Source organism: Rana temporaria, chromosome 3, assembly GCF_905171775.1.
Source record: "Rana temporaria chromosome 3, aRanTem1.1, whole genome shotgun sequence".
In the NCBI taxonomy this organism is placed as follows: Eukaryota; Metazoa; Chordata; class Amphibia; order Anura; family Ranidae; genus Rana; species Rana temporaria.
The window spans coordinates 429,820,903-429,848,469 of NC_053491.1; the positions used below are offsets into that span (position 1 = coordinate 429,820,903).

General features: G+C 43.4%; 1 protein-coding gene across 4 annotated transcripts in view; it reads right to left on the reverse strand.

Annotated features, from left to right (window-relative positions):
* The window catches only part of ADGRL1 (adhesion G protein-coupled receptor L1), a 571,376-nt gene that overhangs the window by 337,230 nt on the left and 206,579 nt on the right, over positions 1-27,567 (reverse strand). For all 4 annotated transcript variants that reach the window (XM_040346327.1, XM_040346324.1, XM_040346325.1 and 1 more), the window contains exon 2: positions 2,794-2,925. In XM_040346327.1, the coding sequence (XP_040202261.1) occupies positions 2,794-2,863 (70 nt within the window). In that variant the 5' untranslated portion in view covers positions 2,864-2,925. The remainder of the gene's footprint in view (positions 1-2,793; positions 2,926-27,567) is intronic.

Sequence of the window (27,567 nt, forward strand, 5' to 3'; positions counted from 1 at the left end):
ACAGTCCTGGGTTTTCATTGTCATACTTTGCATTTCAAGATGTGCTAAATATTTTCCATTGGCGAAAGGTCTGGACTGCAGGCAGGCCAGTTCAGCACCCCGACTTATCTACTAAGAAGCCATACTCTTCTACTATGAAGCCATACTATTAGTGAAATATGCAAGGCCTTCCCTAAAAAAGATTTTGTCTGAATGGGAGCATATGCTGCGCTAAAATCTGGATCTGTCTTTCAGCATTGATGATGCCTTTCCCAATGAGCTTTCCATTCCATTCGCACTAATGATCACCCCATACCATTAGACATGCAGGCTTTTACTGATAACAACCTTAAAAATCCCTCTTGTCTTTAGTCTAACCACAGAACAGTTTTCCACTTTGCAACAGACCATTTTAAATGAACTTTGGCCCAGAGAAGGCGACAGCATTTTTGGAACATATTCACATATGGCTTCTTTTTTGCATTTTAGAGCTTTAACTTGCATTTTTGGATGGCATGAACTGTGTGTGAACACAGCAATTTTTGGAAGTATTTATGGTGATGTGCTTAACAGAATCATGCCCATTTTTAATGCAGTGCTGTCTAAGGGCCCAAGATCATGGGCATCCGATATTGCATTTCAGCCTTGTCCCTTGTATGCAGAGATTTCTCCAAATTCTCTGAATTTGTTAATGACATTATGTACTGTAGATGCTGATATATTTAAAGTCTTTGCAATTTTACGTCGAGGAACATTATTCTGAAATAGTGTGACAGTTTTTAGAAGCAGCTTTTCAGAGATTGGTGAACCTCTGCCCATTCACTTCTGAGACACTCTGAGGCCCCATACACACGATAGAATCCATCCGCAGATAAATCCCAGCAAATGGGTTTCTGCGGATAGATTCTATGGTGTGTACACGCCAGCGGATCTGTTTCCGCGGAGAAATCTCCTCTGGGATGGATTCCAGCAGATCGGATATTTGCTGACATGCACAACAAATCCATCTGCTGGAATCCATTCCAACGGATGGATCCGCTCGTCTGTACAGACTTACCGGATCCATCCGTCCAAAGGGATTCCCCGCACGCGTCGTAATGATTTGACGCATGCATGGAATTCCTTATATGACAGAGGATGACAGAGGATTTCCGCGCGGATTTCAATGCGATGGTGTGTACACTCCATCGCATCGAAATCTGCGGAAATCTTTGAGAGGATTTATCCGTGGAAACGGTCCGCTGGACCGTATCCGCGGATAAATTCTCTCGTGTGTATGGGGCCTGACTCTCTAAGATGCTCTTTAAATACCCAATCATGTTACTGATCTGTTGCCAATTAAGCCAATTAGCTGCAAAATGTCCTTTCAGTTCTTCCTTGTTGGGCCCCTTTCACACAAGCTGACCGTTTGGCCATTTTTATCCATCCGTTGATGAATGAAAAACAGATGATCATCCAATCACATCCGTTTACATAAGCGTCCGTCAACATCCTTCTTTTGGAATGGATCAAAGCCCTTTTTTTTAAAACAATGGATCGGACGGGAAAAAAAGGGATGTAAACGGAGAAAAGGTCAGTTTTGGCATGATAAAATGGCTCCAGAACCCAAGTGGTTAAGGACTTTAGCTGGCAGATGTAAAAAACTGATGTAAAAGCGGATGGAAAACCAATGTAAACTTCATCCGGTTTTCCTCTGAAAAAACATTACTGAACTGGTAAAACAAATAGTCTGCATGTGTGAAAGGGGCATTGTACCACTTTTTCGGCTTTCTATTGCCCTGTCCCAACTTTTTTGAGACATGTTGCTGTCATCAGTTTGAAGATGACCTTATTTTTTTCTTGAGATGGTACATTTTCTGGTATGTTTGGTATGTTTTCTATTTTCTATTTTGAATAAAACATAGATTTATGAGATTTGCAAATCATTGCATTGTGTTTTTTTTGTAGACTTTACACAGCGTCCCAATTTTTTTGCCTGACGAAGGGGTTCTGCGTGGCTCTGAAATGTTGCACTACACTGTTTTGTGATGTGATCTTTCTTAAATAAAGAGCTTATTCCAGGAACGTGTGCAATGGGAATATAGACTGTGAACTACTTCTAAAGTGCATCAACCTGCTTTAAGCCGCTTTTTGCATTCCCAAATTGGAAGAAAGGTGCTTTTTAGATAAATAGAACAACGGGGCACAAGGCCAAGAACACTAGGCAAAGTACACCATCCAATCAGATCTCACAAAGTGAAAATAGACATGGTGAACAAATGCACATTTGATTGACTTCTATAGGAAGTAGCATATGATGGTCACAAAAACGGTTGGAGGATTGTTCTACTATCGCCTCTTCTCACTCTCTTCCTCCTCACTGCCGACATTTTTATGTCCCTGTGTCCTCACATTTTGTCTCCTTCTCTTCAGATTTTAGTTTGCAGCCACAGAAACAATTGCAGCAGTGGTCCAAAGCCTCACAGTTTGTGGGGAACAGTTTCATGCCTAGCTATGGCTAACTAAATACTGGCTCATTAAATAAAGGTCAGGCTGGAAGCATTCCCTGGTCAGTCTGCAGGCAGCTATTTTTTAGACTGAAAGAACGTTCATAGGAATCTTTCCTAATGATTCACTTGGGACTCTTGATTTCATAATTTATTGCTGTGGCTAAAATCTTCTGTAATTATAGGCTTAATATTTGGTATTTCAAAGCACGTCAAGGGGGAGGATTAGGCAGTCATGAAAACACATTGAGTGAAAAATAAGCCAAAACAGACAAATATAATTATGAATTGATTCAGGGGCAAAAATATAGAAGCAGGGGGAACTTACCTTGAGTAGAGGACGTCAACAAGATGGCGGCTGAACAGACACCCCACAGAACCATCCAGGCCCCCGCCATACCGCTCAACACAACCCTGTCAGTGAGCACTCCACTGTAACATCACCGCACCAACTGGAGCACTGTAAAAACACAAGAGAAATAATTATTAACATTGAGGACAGATAAACCTAAACACAACCTAAACAGGGAGATCAGAAGATTGGAACTTTGATATCCAGCAAGAGTCATTTGTAGGCTTGTATTTCATGCTCTGCAAAGTTAACGGACCTCAGAGACAGATTGGATCTTTGATATCCAGCAAGAGTCATTTGCAGGCTTGTATTTTACGCTAAGCAAAGTTTGTGGACTTCAGAGCCAGATGTAACCCATTCCATGATGAAATTAAATTAGTCAGATCCTCTACTTGGTGATCATTGTACAACATACATGTTGGTAGATCCGAAAGATAGATTGAAGATTGTATCGTGGTGTGTGGCAAGCTTAAAGCAGACTTTCACCCAAAAGTGGAAACTCCGCTTATCTGCTTCCTCCCCCCCCCCTCCAGTGCCACATTTGGGGGAACGGATACCAGTTTTTGACTGGTACCCTTTCCCACTTCTGGGAGAATGTGCTGTGATACTGTCCCTTGGAAGTTCAGCCCCCCTTCTCGTTCCTCCGCTGCTGGGTCAGTTAGAAAAGCGCAGTGCACTTCGCACATGTGCAGTATGGAACTGGCTGTGAAGCTGAAAGGCTTCACTACCGGTTTCCCTTACCATGAATGGCGGTGGCAGCACCCGAGAGCCGATCCGAAAATTGGCTGGGGTGCTGACATTGCGGGAACCCTGGACAGGTAAGTTTCCCAACTCCTCTTTAAGGCAGAGGTTATGGTTGGGTACTTAGACAGAGGCAGTCAATCAGAGCCTTTTCATTTCTTTTTTGATTACTTTTTTCGCATCATTGATTAGAAAATCGTTTGTTTTTCAAAAAAATTCCAACCTGCCTGATTACTCAAATTCGATGGCGGCACAAAAATCGGCTGTTGCTGCAGCCCGCTAATGGTGCGAAATTCAAACGAAAATTCTTAGTCAAGGTTTTCGACAGAAAATACTTTTTCGAAATTTGACCCATCTATGGCCTGCCTTAGTTGTCCTAGGTTGCTGCACTTTGCCATTTTTCTCCTAATTGACCAACCCCATATACCTCCCGGTGTCCCTGTTTTCCTGTAACCAGTCCCAATTTTTAGATTCCACAATGGGAATTTGTCAGAGGGTAGGGGAATTGGTACTTTAGATTTTTTACAATGTGTATTTCACAAAGGCTCATAAATAGGCTTCAATGCCTTACAGCTTTTCTAACAATGGATGTCTTCTATAGTGTTTCCAAATTCATAAGTACTTTGCCAGATTATATCACGGCAGCAAGTCTGTCACTCTTGGTATCATTAAGCCCTCCGCCTGGTTATTCACTGTTAAATAAGGGCGACCATTTTCATCTGGACACTGCTAAGGGTTAAGCAGCATTGAAATGAGCAGGATGGCTGGGCAGTGTGAGCCGTACGCTCGTCCTCGCTATTTGTGTCACTGCGAGGGGAGGGAGGGAGGGAGAGCGGGCCACACTGTATGCATTATATATGGGAGGCACAACGCAAGCCTGTCTGGAGCTGTTTTCCTCACCAAACCTTAATATATCTCTTGGAATCTCTATGTTCCCTCGTATCCCCATCCCCCATCTAGTAATAATGTGTGGATTCCCAGATCATGAGACCCTTCCCTCCCCTTTTTATTCCTCGCCAGTTTTCCTTCTTTCCCATTCTGACTTTTCCCATATATCTCCCCATCCCACCGCACTAATACACGCCATCAGCGACTTCACCGCCCCAATGTATATCATCTATATATCTATTCTCTATTTATCTATCTATCTATCTATCTATCTATCTATCTATCTATCTATCTATCTAAATATACAGACATACATTAATATCTATCTATCTATCTATCTATCTATCTATCTATCTATCTATCTATCTATCTATCTATCTATTTTCTATTATTCTATAATTATCTATCCATCGTCTTACGTCATTGTCTCTTCTACATTCATTTCCCTCTCCTCTTCTAATATCACATTTCCTGTACACCTCTCTCTACGTTCATACCTTCCCTCCCCCTCTTCTTTATTAATCCTGGCACGCTCCCTCTCTCTCACACACCTTTCCTGCTCTCTCTTTCCCATTTGGTTGCAAATTTCAGCTATTATGTGTATCAAGCACACTTCAGGCACCGAACTACAACACCATGCACACCGCATTCCACATACATACTGTTCTATTCACATGTGACACATGCTGCATTCTGCAATCCTTCCTTTTTCATTACAGAGTATACAGTATGTACTATACACACCGCACTCTGTACTCATATGATTCATTACAGAGTATATGTACTACAAACACCGCACTCTGTACTCATATCATTCATTACCGAGTATATGTTCTATACTCACCACACTCTGTACTCATATGATTCATTACAGAGTATATGTACTATACACACCACACTCTGTACTCATATCATTCATTACCGAGTATATGTACTATACACACCACACTCTGTACTCATATCATTCATTACAGAGTATATGTACTATACACACCACACTCTGTACTTATATCACTCATTACAGAGTATATGTACTATACACACCGCACTCTGTACTCATATCATTCATTACCGAGTATATGTACTATACACACCACACTCTGTACTCATATCACTCATTACAGAGTATATGTACTATACACACCACACTCTGTACTCATATCATTCATTACCGAGTATATGTATTATACACACCACACTCTGTACTCATATCCCTCATTACAAAGTATATGTACTATACACACCACACTCTGTACTCATATCACTCATTACAGAGTATATGTACTATACACACCGCACTCTGTACTCATATCATTCATTACAGAGTATATGTACTATACACACCGCACTCTGTACTCATATCATTCATTACAGAGTATATGTACTATACACACCGCACTCTGTACTCATATCATTCATTACAGAGTATATGTACTATACACACCACACTCTGTACTCATATCATTCATTACCGAGTATATGTACTATACACACCGCACTCTGTACTCATATGATTCATTACAGAGTATATGTACTATACACATCGCACTCTGTACTCATATGATTCATTACAGAGTATATGTACTATACACACCACACTCTGTACTCATATCACTCATTACAGAGTATATGTACTACACACACCGCACTCTGTACTCATATGATTCATTACAGAGTATATGTACTATACACACCGCACGCTGTACTCATATCATTCATTACAGCCCCCCATAACATACCCCCCCCATCACAGATCTCCTCATCACAGATTTCCCCCATCGATGTTACACTGCCACCCCTTCTATAACATCCCAGAACTCCGCCTCTCTGCTACCTCAGTCACACAAGATGATAAGCATGGCAGGTCCGGACAAAGGGCGGAACTTTGCTAGTGAAAGGCAGGTGTTTGATTGCGGAAACCGCCAAGCTGCTAAACTCAAAAGACCCGCCCTTTGTCCGGACCTGTCATGTTTCTCATCTTGTGTGACAAAAAGGTAGTAGAGGGAGGGGGATTGCTGCGATATTAAAGGGGCAGTCCGCGGGCCGGATAAAGCACACTGGCGGGCCGGACCCAGCCCACGGGCTGTAGTTTGAGGACCCCTGCCCTAAGTAGTGGCGTTCCCAGTCCAAATTTAGCACTGCTAGGCTGTTAAGTACATATACTTTGTAATGAACTCTAATAGATAGTTATGCTTCCTTTATTATTTTTTATTATTGTTTGCTTATGACTGCTATTGGGAAAAGTGAGAGACGATACAATAATCAGGGTTATGAATATTTATGTCTCCATGACCAACCACTAGGAGGCTTACTGCCAGTGGGATTGATACGTAAGGATATATAAAATTGGAGTCACCTTGAAAAGTTCCTCTCCTCCCAGCCTCACTACCTGGTGAAGGTGTGTTGTTGGAAGCTTGTGCCTCCCAGGCTCTACCTGGTAAAGAAGATGTGTACCTGTGTTCTCCCACCTCCCTGGCCTGCTGCTGAGGAGGGTGTGTTGTTCTACAGAGAGGCCCAAGCCTGTTGCTCCATGAATGGAAGGGTAGGAAGGTGATTACCCGAATTGGAACACCAGAGGTGAAATGTTGTCAGCTGGAGAGCTGGGTATGAACTCTTGACATCGCAGGAAGCTCTGGTAGCTCACTCAAGGTGCACATGTACTGCTTTAACACTGATTTACAGTCTCAACAGTATAAAGATATGCCCATATAAAAAAAAAAACGAAGGGCAGACATGACTAGCTAAACAGGTGTGTAGAGGGTTAACAGCTTAAATCAGGAGATATTAGGTTACATACCAGGATTGGTGGGTTTAAAGATCTAGGAGGGACTTCTATGCGGTCTAACCACGATTAAGAAAAACTTCAAACAATTTGAAGCCAATAGATGGAGAAGAAACTTCGCACACAAGGCTCTGGCAGCTTTGCTTGGCTCCATTGCATGACATCACGCGACATGCTCAGGCACCGCCTCCGCCAGAGCCACCCAATCACACTGTAGTAGGCACTCAGATGGTCTCAGCTCCGGAACCAAGCTGAGCGTCACAGCCATATTTTTTACTGGCAACCTTTTACATTTACTGGCAGAAGAAAATTGCCTGTTTTTTACTGGCTGCCAGTAAAATTACTGATGGTTGGCAACACTGCTGCAGAGGAGAATGTGGAGATTTGGGATTATCTCCAAGTCGGTTTGTTGTGACTGGGGACGGTTAAGTGGTTACGCAGATGCAAAACAAATATTGGTTCTTTAGTGCCTTCAATGATCGGCAAACTTGATTATTAATTATGTTTATCTTAGTTATTTGTTAATAAATGGTCGCTGCGGCCAATTTTCACTCCAAAATTGTTTTAGAACAGTTGGTAACAGGGTTTATTAGAGCATAGTGGTTGTTAAGAGGTTGGGTGTTGATATCTTTTTAACCCTAGTCAAGTGCTAGTTCAGCTTAAAGGCCCTTCATTGGATGACTGATAGCAGTGCAGCCATTGGCTCCCCCTGCTGTCAATCAAATCAATGACGTGGCGTGCCTGGGGGCAGGGCCAAGTCATACACTTAGTGACTATGGCCACTGTGTGTATCACACGAGAGCGTGCCCGCAAGGTAACCCCCTTGGAAGAGAGCTTCCCAGAGGGAGTTAGCTCTTGTGGGGAGGAGCCGAGAGAGCCGCTGTGGGACCCCAGAAGAGGACGATCAGGGCCACTCTGTGCAAAACGAACTGTATAGTGGAGGTAAGTATGACATGTTTGTTTTTCCTGTTTTTTAAAACTGAACCTTTAGTATCCCTTTAAAAACTCTGGTAACCTTATTAACTAGTAGCCGACCGCGCACCGTCATTATACGGCGGCAGGTCGGCTCTCCTGGGCGAGAGCCCGTAGCTATACGTCCTATCGTATAGCCGCCACTAGGGGGCGCGTGCGCGCCGCCGGAGGCGCGCGCGCGCGCTCCCCGCTCGCCCCCGACTCCCGTGCGTGTGCCCGGCGGGCGCGATCGCCGCCGGGCACACGCGATCGCTCGGTACAGAGCGGGGAACGGGAGCTGTGTGTGTAAACACACAGCTCTCGTTCCTGTCAGCAGGGGAAATGCTGATCTTCGGTTCATACAATGTATGAACAGAAAATCAGTGTTTCCCCTAGTGAGGCCACCCCCCCCCCCCACAGTAAGAACACACCCAGGCATACTTAACCCCTTCCCCAACCCCTAGTGTTAACCCCTTCACTGCCAGTGGCATTTTTATAGTAATCTAATGCATTTTTATAGCACTGATCGCTATAAAAATGCCAATGGTCCCAAAAATGTGTCAAAAATGTCCGAAGTGTCCGCCATAATGTCGCAATACCGAAAAAAAAATCGCTGATCGCCGCCATTACTAGTAAAAAAAATATTAATAAAAATGCCATAAAAATACCCCCTATTTTGTAAACGCTATAACTTTTGCGCAAACCAATCAATAAACGCTTATTGCGATTTTTTTACGAAAAATATGTAGAAGAATACGTATCGGCCTAAACTGAGGAAAAAAAATGTTTTTTTATATATATTTTTGGGGGATATTTATTACAGCAAAAAGTAAAAAATATTCATTTTTTTCAAAATTGTCGCTCTATTTTTGTTTATAGCGCAAAAAATAAAAAACGCAGAGGTGATCAAATACCACCAAAAGAAAGCTCTATTTGTGGGAAAAAAAGGACGCCAATTTTGTTTGGGAGCCACGTCGCACGACCGCGCAATTGTCTGTTAAAGCGACGCAGTCCCGAATCGCAAAAAGTACTCTGGTCTTTAGGCAGCAATATGTTCCGGGGGGTAAGTGGTTAAACTGACTATTATCCAACTTCATTCACCCCACAAAGAAACAAGGATTCTGATCTCGGGTGAAATGCTAACCCACCTTGGGGTCCCTACCTACATTCAGGGGGTAATCGGGTGGTACAATACCAATGAAGGAAAGGATGTTGTGATGTAAAAGCAGGGCTTTTTTTTCAGCAGGAACGTGGGGGAACGCAGTTCCGGCACCTCCAGTACTGAATGTACTGTATGTATTGGTAAGGGGTGCTGGGGTGTGCTGGAGGGTCTATTGATGCTGGCTGCTGGGGAGGCTTATGTTGTTGGGGGGGGGGGGGGCAATTGTTGCCGGAAGGGATCTGCTTTTGAGGGAGGGGTCTATCGATGCTGACTGTTGGGAGTTTTATTGTTGCTGCTCAAGGTCTATTTTTGCTGGGGTAGTATTATTTTGCAAGGGTCCATTGTTGCTGGGGGAAATCTATTGTTGCTTGGGAGTGTCTATTGCTGCAGGGGATCTATTTTACTGCTTAAATCGTTATCATTACCAAATTCCATTAATGATACCTGGCTCTGTATTCTCTATAAGGGGAGGTATTGAGATTTGGGTGGATGTCAAAAAACGGTGCTCGGAGATTGGTATTGGGTGGTGACAAATTTGTACTCAGAAAGGGGGAGTTCCTGCACCTATTCTCTGAAACAAAGCCCTGTGTAAAAGTCCCCACAAAGAGTGTTGAGACAAGAACCAGAGCACATAAAATGCTTTTACATTTTTATCTTTGTCGACACGATTTGTAACATCTTTGTCGGTAAAAAAAAAAAAAAAAACATTTTTAGCCTGTTGCCTAACCCTTAACTCTGCACTCTTCTGCTACAGTCTGCTTTTCCTAACCCCAGGGATGAAACCTTGTCTTATTTTATGAATGATTCCTTTTTGTCTACTGCAGCTCAGTCTGCTGTTATCTCCAGTGCTCCCAGTCTGCCCACGCATGCAGGTCTCTCACTGCAGAAAACTGACCCACCAGCAACACTCCATCTATATCGCTACTGCGACCAATTGCTGTTATCCTATAGCTGGTAGCATCACAAAACGTCATTTTATGATATATTGCACACAGCGCTTAGCTAAACATAATGGATATGAAATAATAATGAAATATCAGCAAACTCCTACGCAGGACTGGGTTTTAATTATGTGCCTCCCTAAGACACTTAAAGCAAACCTCTGCTAGATGTAAACCTACTAGCTTGTCACTTGGGTGACATTTCACATGGGTATGGCACTCCTCTAGAGCAATGGTCCCCAAACTGCAGCCCAGGGGCCGGATGCAGCCCTTTGCTTGTCTTTATCTGTCCCTTGGGGCTCAATGGGGCATAATTCCTGCTACTGACATCAACAATAGCCCAGATAGCAAGCAACTTGTGCTGCAAGTATAAAAATAACTTGCTAAGCTATTAATTGCTAGACTTGCCAGGCTTCACAAGTTTGTTGAACAATTGCAGCAAGTCTGCATTACATGACTCCAGATCAACTTTCATTGCAAACATTCTACAAGTCTGATGCGAGTTCTGGTTCCGTTTTGTTGTGTAATAGTCATCCCACCACAGGGGGGCACTGTGGCTGAATTTTCATGCTGTAGACTTGCAGAGCTCTTGCTGTAGACTCACCACTTCAACTTTGCTCTTGCTAGAGACTTGCCACACAGATTTTCTACAAATTGGAAAAGTGTCAACTAGAAGTTGTGCTTTAAGTGCTCTGCAAGTGTATAATTTGCCAGTGAAAATGTGGAGCAAGTTAACAGATTTACAAATAAACACTGCCACAAATTTGTGGCGAGTTATCCTTGCTATCTGGGAGGACACTTTTTCTCCCATTAACACTTTTTCTCAAACTGACACCAATGATGGGGCGCTCTTCCTCCCAATGACACCAGCAATGGGGCACTGTTCCCCAATACCAGAGATGCATTGTTTACTCCCATTGACACCAGGACAATTTCTACTCCCATTGGCCACAGCCTGGCCCCCCTAAGGTCTGGAGGACAGTAAACTGGCCCCATGGCCATCTTAACGCAAGGGCACTCCTGGGCACTGCCCAGGGGCCCCAGGTACGTGAGGCCCCACAATAATCTTGCATTACATCATGCTTGCCAAATGCTTGCCAAATGATTTCTGAGACAGTCACGCTTTTTACTAAACTGTCCTGATATGGTTGTGTCCCAGAAAGTGTCCCAGAACCTATACTGTGCCCTCCTGATCCCAGTATTGTGCCCTCCTGACCCCCCCCCCCCAGTACTGTGCCCTCCTGACCCCCCTCCCCCCAGTACTGTGCCCTTCTGCATTCCCCCCTGTACTGTGCCCTTTGTGTTGACTAGTCTTTGATTTATGGAATGTTTTCCTTTTGTAAAACTGATTTTATTGAAAGTACTAATGGATATGTTTTATTCTATCAACGATTTATACTTTGTTTCTTGAAAGTAGCTGTGTAAATTGGGGCAAGATAGTAGGGGCATTACTTTGCCCAGGAGCCCATGATGCTATTAAGACGTCCCTGACTGGCCCCTTGTTTAGAAAGTTTGGAGAATCCTGCTCTAGAGTAAAGATGAACTTGAGTTCAGCCCAAACTGGATTTAGTCTGAATCACAAGGGTAATTGTCATGAGTTTGGGTTCAGTCTGAAAACAAGTTCATCCAAACCTGGAAGTTATCTGTCATTGCTGGGCCAAAGAACTGTGGGTGTGTTGATGATTCTGTGCCCTACAAGGGGGCAAGAATGCTTGTGGCATCATTGACCTAATATGGCCATGTGTTCATATTAAGTCATGATATCATGAGCATCACTGCCTGCAGCTCATTGGCCCAGCAACAACAGATAATTTCCAGGTTCAGTTAACCATGGGTTTGCACACCCAGTATCCATAGCTCATGAAACAGGATAACGTACACAGATCAGTGATGCACACACATGGTGCTTTATTACCAGCCCCAGCACTGCACTGCCACTGAGCCTCCTGTGCTCATAATGAAGATAATAGAGTGTGTGCCGTACACTGGGATAGAACCCATGGGCAGGATCATGGAATGTTGCTAGAGATCATCTCTCTCTTTCATTCCCTGTCTCCTCTCCTCCACCAAACACACAGCTCCCCTCTTCTCCCTCCATCCCTCCTCTGTGCTCCCCCTCCCAGACTCCCTCCTCCTCCTTTCCTCTTCCAGTAAATGTTTCAGTACCAGAGACAGCTCAGAGCGAGCACAGCTGTGACTGGAGAGGGGGGAGAGCCTGGATATACTCTATATATACCATATATATATATATATATTATACTGTGTGTGATAGATGAAAGGGGGACCGGCCCTGGGGGATCAATACATACTGCAATCACATCCAATCATAGAGAGGGTCCAACCACTCCCTGCCCTGTCTACTTATCTATCACATCCAATCATAGAGAGGATCCAACCACTCCCTGCCCTGTCTACTTATCTATCACATCCAATCATAGAGAGGGTCCAACCACTCCCTGCCCTGTCTACTTATCTATCACATCCAATCATAGAGAGGGTCCAACCACTCCCTGCCCTGTCTGCTTATCTATTACATCCAATCATAGAGAGGGTCCAACCACTCCCTGCCCTGTCTACTTATCTATCACATCCAATCATAGAGAGGGTCCAACCACTCCCTGCCCTGTCTGCTTATCTATTACATCCAATCATAGAGAGGGTCCAACCACTCCCTGCCCTGTCTACTTATCTATCACATCCAATCATAGAGAGGGTCCAACCACTCCCTGCCCTGTCTACTTATCTATCACATTCAATCATAGAGAGGGTCCAACCACTCCCTGCCCAGTCTACTTATCTATCACATGCAATCATAGAGAGGGTCCAACCACTCCCTGCCCCGTCTACTTATCTATCACATCCAATTATAGAGAGGGTCCAACCACTCCCTGCCCCGTCTACTTATCTATCACATCCAATCATCTACCTCTATGTTTCTGTTTCTACATCTATCTATCTACATTTTTCTGTCATGCTCTGTGTCTCTCAATATCTATCTATCTATCTATCTATCTATCTATCTATCTATCTATCTATCTATCTATCTATCTATCTATCTATCTATCTGTATATCTATCTATCTCTCTGTATATCTATCTATGTATCTATCTCTATCTGAATCTCTCTCTCTCTGTCTATATCTATCTATCTATCTATCTATCTATCTATCTATCTATCTATCTATCTATCTATCTGTCTCTCTGTCTCTATCTGTCTGTCTATCTATCTATCTATCTATCTATCTATCTATCTATCTATCTATCTATCTATCTATCTATTTATCTATCTATCTCTCTGTATATCTATCTATGTATCTATCTCTATCTGAATCTCTCTCTCTGTCTATCTATCTATCTATCTATCTATCTATCTATCTATCTATCTATCTATCTATCTATCTATCTATCTATCTATCTATCGATCTCTATCTGAATCTCTCTCTCTCTCTCTGTCTATATCTATCTATCCATCTATCTATCTATCTATCTATCTATCTATCTATCTATCTATCTATCTATCTATCTATCTATCTATCTATCTATCTATCTATCTATCTGTCTCTATCTGTCTGTCTGTATCTATCTATCTATCTATCTATCTATCTATCTATCTATCTATCTATCTGTCTGTCTGTCTGTCTGTCTGTCTGTCTATCTATCTATCTATCTATCTATCTATCTATCTATCTATCTGTATTTGTTTATCTAATTTGCTCTCTATCGTTTAATGCCAGGAGGGGGATCTGTCCTCGAGTCCTTGTGTTGCAATGCATATAGTAAACATGACAAGCTACGTGTCCATAGGAGGGAAGTTCTTCAGCTGCCCTCAGTGGAGAAGATATTTGTGGAGGTCAGGAGACGGGTGGGGTTGTCCACATTGTGATTCCTCTCTCCCTCCATGTCCCCCTCTCTCTGCTCACATTGTCTCTGTCTCTCTCTAGTCCCGTGTGTCTCTGGAGAGCTCACAATCACTGCAGATAAATTTAGCTCAGGAAACAATCTAATAAACATCCGCCCTCCCACAAGTCGGCACAGGTAGAGGAGGCCGCTGTCTTGCTGAATTACACAGGATGTGGCTATGGATCCGTCCAGAATACAGGGCACTATATGGGCAGCAAGGCTAGAGCTGGCCATAGACTGACCACACATACGCTATATCACCAAAAGTATTGGGAGGATTGCTTTTACACACACATGGATGTTAATGGCATCCCAGTCTTAGTCCGTAGGGTTTATTATTGAGTTGGCCCACCCTTTGCAGCTATAACAGCTTTAACTCTTCTGGGAAGGTCGTCCACAAGGTTTAGGAGTGTGTCTATGGGAATATTTGACCATTTTTCCATAAGCGCATTCATAAGGTCAGGCACTTATGTAGGACAAGAAGGCTTGGCTCACAGTCGGCGCTCTAATTCATCCCGAAGGTGGTCTATCGGGTTGAGGTCAGCACTCTGTGCAGACCAGTCAAGTTCCTCCACCCCAAACTCACTCATCCATGTCTTTATGGACCTTGACTTGTGCACTGGTCCAAATCATTTGGTGGAGAGGTATTATAATGTGGGGTTGTATTTCAGGGGTTGGGTTTGGCCCTTTAGTTCCAGTGAAGGGAACTCTAAAGGTGTCAGAATACCAAGACATTTCGGACAATTTCATGCTCCCAATTTTGTGGGAACAGTTTGGCAATGACCCCTTCCTGTTCCAACATGACTGTGCACCAATACACAAAGAGAGGTCCATAAAGACATGGGTTTTCAAGTTTGGGGTGAAGGAACTTGACTGGCCTGCACAGATTCTTGACCTCAACTCAATAGAACACCTTTGAGATGAATTAGAGTGGAGACTATGAGCCAGGTCTTCTCGTCCAACTTACTGTAAGTGGCTGACCACAAAAGTGAGTACACCCCTCACATTTTTGTAAATATTTTATTATATCTTTTCATGTGACAACACTGAAGAAATGACACTTTGCTACAATGTAACTCAACACAGCTATTAATGTCTAAACCTCTGGCAACAAAAGTGAGTACACCCCTATGTGAAAATATCCAAATTGGGCCCAATTATGCATTTTCCCTCCCAGTGTCATGTGACTCGTTAGTGTTACAAGGTGTGAACGGGGAACAGATGTGTTAAATTTGGTCATACTGGTCACTGAAAGTTCAACATGACACCTCATGGCAAAGAACTCTCTGAGGATCTGAAAAAAAAAAGTTGCTCTACATAAAGATGGCCTAGGGCCCTAGGCTTTAAGAAGATTGCCAAGACCCTGAAACTGAGCTGCAGCACGCGTCCAAAGACCATACAGCAGTTTAACAGGACAGGTTCCACTCAGAACAGGCCTCACCATGGTTGACCAGAGAAGTTGAGTGCACATGCTCAGCGTCATATCCAGAGGTTGTCTTTGGGAAATAGACGTATGAGTGCTGCCATCATTGCTGCAGAGGTTGAAGGGGTGAAGGGTCAGCCTGTCAGTGCTCAGACCATACGCTGCACACTGCATCAAATTGGTCTGCATGGCTGTTGTCCCTCTTCTAAAGATGATGCACAAGAAAGCCCACAACCAGTTTGCTGAAGACAAGCAGACTAAGGACATGGATTACTGGAACCATGTCCTGTGGTCTGATGAGACCAAGATAAACTTATTTGGTTAAGATGGTCTCAAGCGTGTGTGGCGACAACCAGGTGAGGAGTACAAAGACAAGTGTGTCTTGCCTACAGTCAAGCATGGTGGTGGGAGTGTCATGGTCTGGGGCTGCATGAGTGCTGCCGGCACTGGGGAGCTACATTTCATTAAGGGGACCATGAATGCCAACATGTACTGTGACATACTGAAGCAGGGCATGATCCCCTCCCTTCTGAGACTGGGCAGTAGGGCAGTATTCCAACATGATAACGACCCCAAACACACCTCCAAGATGACCACTGCCTTGCTAAAGAAGATAAGGGTAAAGGTGATGGACTGGCCAAACATTTATCCAGACCTAATCCCTATTGCGCATCTGTGGGGCATCTTCAAAGGGAAAAGGGAAGGAGCGCAAGGTCGCTAACATCCACCAGCTCTGTGAGGTCGTCATGGAGGAGTTGAAGAGGACTTCAGAAAATAATGGTGGCCACACAAAATATTGACACTTTGGGCCCTATTTGGACATTTTCACTTAGTGGTGTACTCACTTTTGTTGCCAGCAGTTTAAACATTAATGGCTGTGTGTTGAGTTATTTTGAGGGGACAGCAAATTTACATGCCTTGTACACATGATCGGTTTTCCCGGCGGTATAAAGTCCGCCGGGAAAACCGAGAACCTGCTCGGTAGCTTTTTCCCCCTACACACGGCTGGGTTTCCCGGCAGGAAAACTGCCATGAGAGCTTTTGTCGGGAAACCCGGCCGCCTGTATGCTCCACCACAGGTTTTCCCGGCAGGAATCCCGGCTGGAAAAAAGAGAACATGTTCTAATTTTTCCCGTCTGAAAAACTGCAAGGGAGTATACACACGGCCAGTTTTCCCGGCCAAAAGCTGTCATGGCAGTTTTCCCGACGGGAAAACCGGTCGTGTGTATGAGGCATTACTGTTACACAAGCTGTACACTCACTACTTTACATTGTAGCAAAGTGTCATTTCTTCAGTGTTGTCACATGAAAAGTTAAAATAAAATATTTACAAAAATGTTAAGGGGTGTACTCACTTTTGTCAGATACTGTATATACTGTATGTATATATGTACACATACAAACTGCTGCAAAGGTGAACACTACTTAGAAGACGTGTCCCTTTGTGCTCTGATGTGACTAAATAGTGATGGATCTATGTCAGTCTAATCTGTGCAGAGCGAATAACGATTAACACAGTTTGTAATTACTGCCAGCTATGTTCTACCCCCCCCCCCCCCTTTCCACTACATCAATATACCCCTTACTGCGGACAGGGAGGAAGCAGTGTCACCACACGGGGGGCCAAATATACTTTCACTGATATTCAGACTTTTTACAGCTTAACATGTTCAGTGGCAGCATAAACTGATACATTAACAGTTTACCAAGGTGCAGGCTTATTATGCAGTGCAACAGGATCATTATATAAGTATACTGATAAATGGTCAACATTATTATTCAGTGCTGAGTGACTATTATCGGTGTAAAGAGGTATACAGTGTTCATTATCAGTGTATAGAGATACTCAAAATCATTATACAGAGCACAGTGCTCATTGTCAGTGTGTAGAGATACTCAAAAAACATTTTACAGAGATCAGTGTTCATTATCAGTGTATAGAGATACTCATCATCATTATACAGAGCACAGTTTTTCATGCACTTTTTGCTGAGCTCTCCCTCTCTCCCTGTGCTGATAATAAAAGGGGGGAGGGCTCTGTCCAGTCACACAGTCTGCATGGGGAGCAAAGACACCTAGGCCCCTTTCACATGTGCGGACTGTATGTCCGCTTTTTCATCCATCCGTTTGCAGATGAAAAAGGGACATACATTGGTCCCAATGAGATTGCGGGTGTCAGCGGATGAACATCCGCTGACACCCGTAATCGTCCGCCTCCGCAATGATCCGATTTTGCAGACGGAAGAAAATCATATTTTTTCTTCTGTCTGCAGAGCAGATCGGATGAACACGGACATACTGTCTGGCCCGGATTCACGTAGGAGAGCGCATCTTTGTGCGGGCGTAACGTATCCAATTTACGTTACGCCTCCGCAACTTTGACAGGCAAGTGCAGTATTCTCAAAGCAAAGTTGCGGCGGCGTAGCGTAAATAGGCCGGCGTAAGCCCACCTAATTCAAATGTGGAAGATGTGGGCGTGTATTATGTAAATGTATTGTGACCCCACGTAAATGACGCTTTCTCCAAACGGCGCATGCGCCGTCCGTGAAAGTATCCCAGTGCGCATGCTCCAAATTAACCCGCAAAAATCCAATGCTTTCGACGTGAACGTAAATGACGCCCAGCCCTATTCGTGAACGACTTACGCAAACGACGTAAAACTTGAAAAATTTTACGCTGTTCCGATGTCCATACCTAACATTGGTACGTCTCATCTACGCCTCATAGAGCAGGGGTAACTTTACGCCGGAAAAAGACTAACGTAAACAACGTATATGTACTGCGTCGGCCGGGCATACGTTCGTGAATAGGCGTATCTAGCTGATTTACATATTTCTAGGCGTAAATCAGCATACACACCCCTAGCGGCCAGCGTAAATATGCAGTTAAGATACGACGGCGTAGGAGACTTACGCTGGTCGTATGTTAGAGAAATTTTGGCGTATCTGATTCTTTGAATCAGGCGCCAAGATACGACGCCTCAGACTCAGAGATACGACGGCGTATCTGGAGATACGCCGTCGTATCTCCTACGTGAATCCGGGCCTCTGTGGTCATCCTATCCCCCCATAGGGGAGAGCGGAGAAAAGGCAGGGCGGTCCCTGCACAGTGTGCGGGCACCGCCCTGTCATCCGCCGGCTCAGCGGGGATCAACGGAGCGATCCCCGCTGAGCAAGCGGAGCATATGGAGGCGGATCATTACTGATCCGCCCCGTGTGAAAGGGGCCTTACAAGCAACATCATGTAGTCTTGAGCTGCTTAAAGAGAAGAGAGAAGGGGGAGCAGTTCCATCTCGGAGAGCAAGCCTGCATGCTGTCACACCCACCATGCAGGGGAATTGCTAGGACCTGCAGTCCTCCCTGAGGAACACCAGTTCTGGAGTTCTGCTACTGTGCTTTGTATGGACTTTTGCCTGTGCAGGTATGCTGGGGCAGCCAAATCCTGAGTTAGGGATTAGTTTAGGGAATAGACTGTGATCTGACTGTGTTTTTGAACTGTTATACTGAGAGTTTCCAGTAAAGCTTTTAAAACGTTGTCCTTGTCTGATCTGTACATACTCAAGGGTTGTGATGCAAGTGTAGGTCAGCTAAGCACATTAGGGTATGAAGACATCAGAGTTATGCCGAGTACACACGATCGGAATTTCCGACAAAAAATGTTCGATGTGAGCTTTTGGTAGGACATTCCGACCGTGTGTAGGCTCCATCGGACATTTTCTGTCGGAATTTCCGACAGCAAAAATTTGAGAGCTGGTTCTCAAATTTTCAGACGGCAAAAGTTCTTGTCGAAAATTCGGATCGTTTGTATGCAATTCCGATGCACAAAATCCTACACAGGCTCGGAATCATTGAACTTCATTTTTCTATGCTCATCGTAGTGTTGTACATCACTGCGTTCTTGACGTTCGTAATTTCCGACAACATTTGTGTGACCGTGTGCATGCAACACAAGTTTGAACCAGAATACAGTTGAAAAAAAAACATGGTTTTGTTGTTGGAAATTCCGGTGTGTACGCGGCATAAGAGTTAATACAGTGTAAAAACACAATTGGTTACCAAGAGTAATGAAGGTTCTGTGACGGGAGGGCCAGTGGAACCCAGAATCCCTTGGAAAGGTTGGGAAACCTTTTCTTCAACTCCCCATATGCATCTCTTATGTTTAAGTCACCATCCTGGCACAGGGTGACTGAGAAAATATATCTTGGATTACTTAAAATGGGACAGTAATATTTATCCACACTATCTCCCAGGATATATGTAACGACTATTCTTGGTTTGTTTGATTCTAATCTTAAGGCCAAGCTCCTGCTATTGTGTGAAGGTGTCCTGTGTTTAAACTTATGATAATGTATCATCTACTGTGTGAAGCTCGGTGACAACAAGTCTGACCTGTAGTGAAATCCTCTTGGGCACAGAGTCACATCGGCAGCTTTAAGGGATTTGTTAATTAGCTCATGTTAATTTATGTTTCTGGATACAAGTGTATTGTTAGAGTAATATGAGTAATGCCGCATACACACGATCAGTCCATCCGATGAGAACGGACCGATGGACCGGTTTCATCAGTTAACCAATGAAGCTGACTGATGGTCCGTCACGCCTGCACACCATCGGTTAAAAAAACGATTGTGTCAGAACGCGGTGACGTAAAACACAACAACGTGCTGAAAAAAACAAAGTTCAATGCTTCCAAGCATGCATCGACTTGATTCTGAGCATGCATGGATTTTTAACCGATGGTCGTGCCTACTAACGATCGGTTTTGTCCTATCGGTTAGGAATCCATCGGTTAATTTTAAAACAAGTTGCCTTTTTTTTAACCAATGGTTAACTAACCGATGGCGCCCACACACGATCAGTTTTGATCGATGAAAACGGTCCATCAGACCATTCTAATCGGTTTAACCGATCGTGTGTATGCGGCATTAGAGGGCGGAACCTCCTCTTTACCTGTATATAAGACTTGTATTTTGGTTCTAATAAACAGTCCATGTTCAGCAATCAAATGAGTATTGTCTTGTTTGTAGTTGTCAGCGGTTGGAATATCTGATATCTATATTCAGACTGGGAGGAAACGATATATGATGAAAGCACTCAAGCGGAGTGTGGGACGTTTCGTTACAGGTTCCTTTTGCAGTCTGTCACAGATGTGTACATGTAGCAGGTGGGATAGCCTCTTGCAGGAGGAGTTATCATCACTCTCTCTGTGTGCAGGCCAGCCTCCCTTGGCAACGGGGTGCAGATCAGTACTGCAGAGGTCCCCAGTCTGTACATAGGCAGAGAAGAGGAAGAGTCAACTAAGTGTATTCATGGAGTCCAGTTTATTTGTTCAAGTGTACACGGTGTACAGCTATCTCTAATTTGGAGGTCCACCTTAAGGTTGAGTTATCCCCTCTCCCTTTTCCAGGGGTATTGATAAGCACGACATGATTAAAGGTACCCCTTGTGCAGGGTGAGTGACCCAGTCTATGGTGCCTAGCATAGCCGGCCACAAGCGGAATTGCCCAGATAGTCACTAGAGGCCCCCAACGTAGTGAGTGGGATATTACCATAGCTAGTTAGGTAGTGCCCCTGCCAATGTGCAGCATCTTGGGAATGAAGGCTTAGTATCAGTAGTCTGGCAATAGCCAACTGGTGGTAGGTCATCATGGTATGTGTTGCATAGACTAAGTTGTGGCAAAGATCAAATCTTTGAAGCTGTAGCTTCTGGGGAGAATCCTGTGTCCATAGTACCTGGTGACTTTAAAGGGAACTTTCCATGTTCAGGCAGGAACGGAAGGGATAAAAGTGCATGTGTTTCTCCATCACTTGTTTGGTTATATAGGTAGAGGACATCAGCATGTGGGCAGGCCACTATGTAAGAGACGCTCACCATTCATATACTGTAAACAGAGTTCATTATCAGTCTACAGAGATGCTCCAATATCTGAAGCCAATGCATCATACATTAAAACTAGGCATAACTGTGGCTGTAATCCTATAATTCTAATTGCCGTTTAACACCACCACCTTTCTGTCTCCATCGAAAGAGGTGTTTCATAGTTTCCTAGTCAAAAATCTCACACCTTGTCAATTGACATTCATTTCTTTATTACAAGCCAAGATTGCAGTTGCAGAAAGTTTAATGGCTCTTAACTCTCTTTCTTTGCATGTGAATGAGTATCAACGTCAGGAAACCAGTTTCTTTCAAAATTATTAATGTGCAAAGTCTGCTGGAGCCCAATAGATATAAAAAATCTTTCCTGCCAGAGAACAGGGGACACCATCACCAAAAGCACGGCCTCATATTATTTTCTATATTTTCAAAGGTCTACTGTCCTATCGTACTCATACCCATATAGATATAGTTTGCTGTGGAACATTGTTTGGGCACGCTATATACGACTATATACGACTATATTCTATGATCGACCCATTACCTGTTTTTTTTAAGGCTTTTTTAAGGGTTACATTACATCTTTATGAGATAGGAGAGTAGACTTTTGGGAATACAGAATAAAAAGGCCTTGTGCTTTTGGTGATTGTGTCCCCTTGTGATGGTGTCCCCTTGTAGGGAGTTGATGCTCTCTGGCTCATCATCACTCCTTTGTGGCTCCCTTACAAAAAAGATGGTTTATATTCTTACAGCAGACTTTGCACATTTGAAACTGGGTTCCATAATATTTACATGTGCTCCTGAGGAAGATAATAAGAAACTTGTTGAGCCCACTTGTGGATCATTGGATGAAATAATGTGTTATCTCCATATTGGACAAGGTTTTATGTGTGATTTTAATTTGTATGTATAATACATTTTGTACTTTTATATGATCATTTATGTGGTGACATTTTCTACATTCACTAAGTACACAGCTACAATTTTGTCGATATTACATATGCAATTATGAAATGTGGGCATAAAGAACACAGAACCTCCATCTACAACAATTTGTAAAGACGTGTAATGCTGTTATTATGTAATACTTATAAGGTTAGCAGTGTGTAGGGTTGAGAGCAGTATATATGGTGCCAACTGTGCATACATACTGCTTGGATCATTCATTCCTACCCTGAGGACTGCCATGAGTACACCTCCAGTCATAGGAATCAACATGTAGTAGTCACAGGACACCTCAGGATCTTTATTTGCACAAAAGCTGTGTGATACCAGGCAGGACTGCTAAGTGAAGATCTCTAGAACGGGCTGAAGGTAGTTTTTTGTACTATGTGAGTTATGCTAAGGGTAATAGCAGTAAAGGACAACTTCACTAAAAGTGAAGTAAAAGTGAAGTTGACCTTTCAATGAAAACTTTATAATTCTTCAAACAAAAGGTTGTGATTCTCCCCTGTGGACTCCATTTTTTGTTGTTGTTATTATGAAAGGAACCTCTTTGCTTGGCCATAATAAACAGAGCTGGGTGTTCTCAGGGCTGACCTGAGTGCCAACACTGCAGAGATCAATATGCTGCCTGAGTCTATCCTTTAGTTAGAAGAAAATGTAAAAGCGTGGTTATGGAAACAGATTTTCTGTTAGAGGTTGACATTGACTATTATCAGTGTACATCCTGCTGCACAGCCAGTGCATTGACTTCCCTATAGTTTGAATAGAACTTTTTGAATGAGAGGAACATATCATTGAATTGGTGAAGGGACCCACTTTATGGGTGTTGTGACAGACCCACTGTCTCTGAGTGTTTTGGAAGGGGCTGTGGGCTTGCCTCCTACCCACAGACTATGGCCCAGCAGAGAACGGGAGATTTGGAAGGCTATTTGCCATCTCCCACCACCTGGAGAAGATACCACCTCCAGACATTTGTGTTTGGTATCTGTGGCTGGGCTCGTGGAGTCGTTTCCGGCTACCTAAACCTATTGGCCTGGCTGGGCTAAATATATACTTTTATTCCACAAACAATGTACTTTTAGCTGATAAAGGAATATACAAGATAGCGATATTCCCTAAGCGTGTGGCTATGAGACTTGGGGACTAAATGGCACTGAGATAATGTAATGTAATGCTACATCCCTTCCCCCCCAACCCCCCCCCTCTTGTTGCTGTTTTTAATTGTGTTGGGTCATGGCAGGTAGACAAAGGTCTGGAGATGCCTCTCAGCAGGGGATGTGCAAGAAAGGGCTGCCTGCTTATCATAATCCCTTTATGTGTTTTAGCTGTAGTTGTTTGAATATACAAGTGTTGAGTTTCCATTGGTTCTTCCTTGTCCCCTACCCCCTCTATGACAAGGTTAAGGGAAGTGTCCCTAACTATGTTTAAAAGTGTATGTTTGGTACTTAATAAAGAGTTTATGCTCGGCATGTTTAACCCTCAACACCTGTGGGGTTTGTCTCGTGATTGAGGGATTAAGGGCTAGTTATGGCGAGTCTGCAGGCTGCCGGTGCGTTTGGAGGACAGGAGACACAGGTCTGGCAGAGATACCCAAATGGGGTATCCCAGATCCGTCACAGGTGTCGCTCTAAATCAAGGGTTTCCAAACTTTCTGAACAAAGGGCCCGTTTTTTTCCTTTAGGCTGTGGCCAGTGGGTGGAGATAATGTCCTAGTGTGGGAGCAAACAATACCTCATTATTGGTGTCAGTGGGAGGAATAGTGCCCCATCACTGATGTCAGTGGATGGAATACTGCCCCATCATTGGTGTCAGTGGAAGGAATAGTGCACCATTGTTGGTGTCCGGGGATGGAATAGTGAAAGAAATAATGCCACTTCATTCGTGTCAATGGCAGTATTTATGCCTCATTGTTGGTGTCAGTGGGAGGAAAAGTTCCTTTTATCATTGGTGTCAGTGGCAGTAATCATGGTCAATTGTTAGTGTGAGTGAGAGAAATAGTTCCTCATATAAGTAGGAGCAATAGTGCCCCAAAGGTCATGCAAAAGCAAGCAGATGGCCACATCTAGCTCCGGAACTGCAGTTTGGAGATCTCCAGTTTAAATTGTTGAACCAAAAAGGTCTTAGATCCAAGAAGAAAGGAATCCAATTCCCATTTTGGAGTCTATTCTACATGAGAGAAATTAAGTTATGGATTTCAGTAAACTGGACATCAAATGGATCTATAATCAGGTTGAGTTAACCCCAGCTCATAAATACAACTGTCAGCCATGACGATCCCTTTCTGTACAAATGACTGATGTCCACCAAATATTATTTCCTTCATAGCATGATTCAACAAGTATTGCATGAGATGATATAAAATTGTGTAAGGCAACAACTAAACCTGAGCATAGTAGAAGTTTTGGTGTGGTACAAGCATGCTTAAAAAAAAGAAAGACCATGATCTCAATAAGCAAAACTACAAACTTCAAATTAATATAATGACTTTCATAGGCTACTGTATACCCTTTCAGAAGATGCTCTTGGTCCAGAGTCAAGTAAAATCAAAGTTATTTCCGAGGTCAGAAACTCAGAGAGCCCCAAAGATGTGTGTGGTTTTCCTAGGTTGGCAAATTGTTATTCCAGCTTTATTCCAAATACAGCATTTATTAGTGATCCCCAGTGTCAATTACAGGACTCCCAAACTTCTGCAACAAGAAGGAGCAACACCTTTTTGGAAAAAGTGTATAGGGAAAAGAAATACCCTGCCACCCACCCAGTTAACTATCAAGAATTAATATGCAAAAAATGTATTGGTTAAACCCACCTTTTACCACTAATTGGCAACACATGTCCCAGGTAGGGCTAAGAGGGTGGAGTGATATTGAACATTAAAGCCAAACACATTAAACCTCATAAATAATACATGACACACATTTTTTTCATTGGAGTATTATGGGCACAGCTTTTTTTAAATAACAATATAATAACAATAACACCAACATGATTAAACATGATGATAAGGCCTCGTACACACGACCAGACATGTCCGATGAAAACGGTCCGCGGATCTGCTGGGATCTTTTGGTCTGATGTGTGTACACACCATCAGACCAAATTCCCCGCGGACAAAATGCGCGGTGACGTGGTGGCGGCGTGGCGGCGACGATGATGCTGCGACGTGCGCGAACCACGAAGTTCAATGCTTCTACGAATGCGTCGAATCACTTCGACGCATGCGTGGGATTTCGGGCCAGCGGACATGTCCAATGAGTCGTACTAACCATCAACATTTCCGACGGACAGGCTTCCAGCGGACAAGTTTCTTAGCATGCTAAGAAACTTTTGTCCGCTGGAAACCTGTCCGCTAGGCCGGAAAACTGTCCGGTAGGCCCTACACACGGTCGGACATGTCCGACGGACCAGTTTCAGCGGACATGTTCGGTCATGTGAACAAGGCCTAACACCAATTCTTCAAAAGCAATAGGAATTTTGATACAACCATTAAAGGCAGGTATTTGAAAGTGCCACCCCATAACATGATCCATTGTAAACCTGTACCGATAACCAGCCATCTACAACCAGCTCGGTGGGTACACACCAGTCATTTTTACACCAATATTCACCTGGAAAATAATGTTCTGTTGTAAACCCATACTGGTCACCAGCCATCTACAACCAGCCCAGTGGGTACACATCAGCAATTTTTACACCATTACTCACCTGAAATATCATGTTCTGTTGTAAACTAGTACCTGCCACCAGCCATCTACAACTAGCTTAATGGGTACATACCAGTAATTTTTACACCATTATTCACCTGGATTATCATGTTCTGTTGTTAACCCCTTACCGGCCACTAGCCATCTACAACCAGCTCTGTGGGTACATACCAGTACTTTTGACACCATTATTCACCTGGAATAAACCTTAGTAAATAATTTGTTCATGAACACCACATAACATATTTGTGACCATTAAGCCTAAACCACTTGTCCAAACATTAACAACAATCTTATTTTTTTGGCACCATCAAGGACCCACCAATGCTGTGAAAAAGGTACAATATGCCCCACAAGTTTGCCATTGTCTTCCCATACCTCAGTTCCCTAACGTATGCACTTTCAATCATAGCCATATCCACACATTTACCAAGAGGTTGGATGGTAGACCAAATTGGTTACCACACTGTCTGTTCCTCCTTGAGATTTCCCTAAGCTATGACCACAACCTCCCTGCTCCCTACATAATATCCTTAAACCATTCCCCACACATTCTTAACCCTTCTCCTTCCTTCCTTCCTTCCAGCACACCCTGTCATGTTCCCTTTGTCCTATGTGATCAAGGCAGCCCTTCAGTGATTTAGAGTTTAATAACATATTTAGTGTGGTACTTTGGTATTTAAATAATACTAAGAAGGACAACTGAGGAGGAAAGATGGACATAAATTTGAATCCAAAGAAGGAGTGTCCCTCCAAATAATGGACAGTTGGGGGCTATGCCAATTTACTTGTAATACAGTTCCATGGAAGTTGGGTGCCACTTAACTGTATACATTTGATTAACTAAAAAGATGATACACCAAGATTGATAAGTAAGCTTTACCTTATCAAAACCTTTGGTTTCCAAAGTGAGCAAAGTCCTTTCTTGTATTAAGAGATGTATGGACTCCCGAGAGAGAGTGAGAGAGAGAGAGAGAGAGAGAGAGAGAGAGAGAGAGAGAATTGTGTCCCTGTTCAAATCATTAGTAAGACCTCATCTGGAATATGCAGTTCAGTTTTGGGCACAAGTCCTCAAAAAGGATATTGGGGAACTGGAGAAAGTGCAGAGAAGGGCAACAAAACTGATAAGAGGCATGGAGGAGCTCAGCTATGAGGAAAGATTAGAGGAATGTATTCACTCTTGAGAAGAGGAGAATAAGGGGGGATATGATCAACATGTACAAATATATAAGGGGTCCACATAGTGAACTTGGTGTTGAGTTATCCACTTTACGCTCAACACAAAGGACAAGGGGGCACTTTTTACGTCTAGAGGAAAAGAGATTTCATCTCCAAATCCTGAAAGTTTTCTTCACAGTAAGAGCTGTGAAAATGTGGAATAGATTCCCTCCGTAAAATCCCGTTGTACCGGGGGGTACCTATGCCCTTCCAGGGTTTATTCCT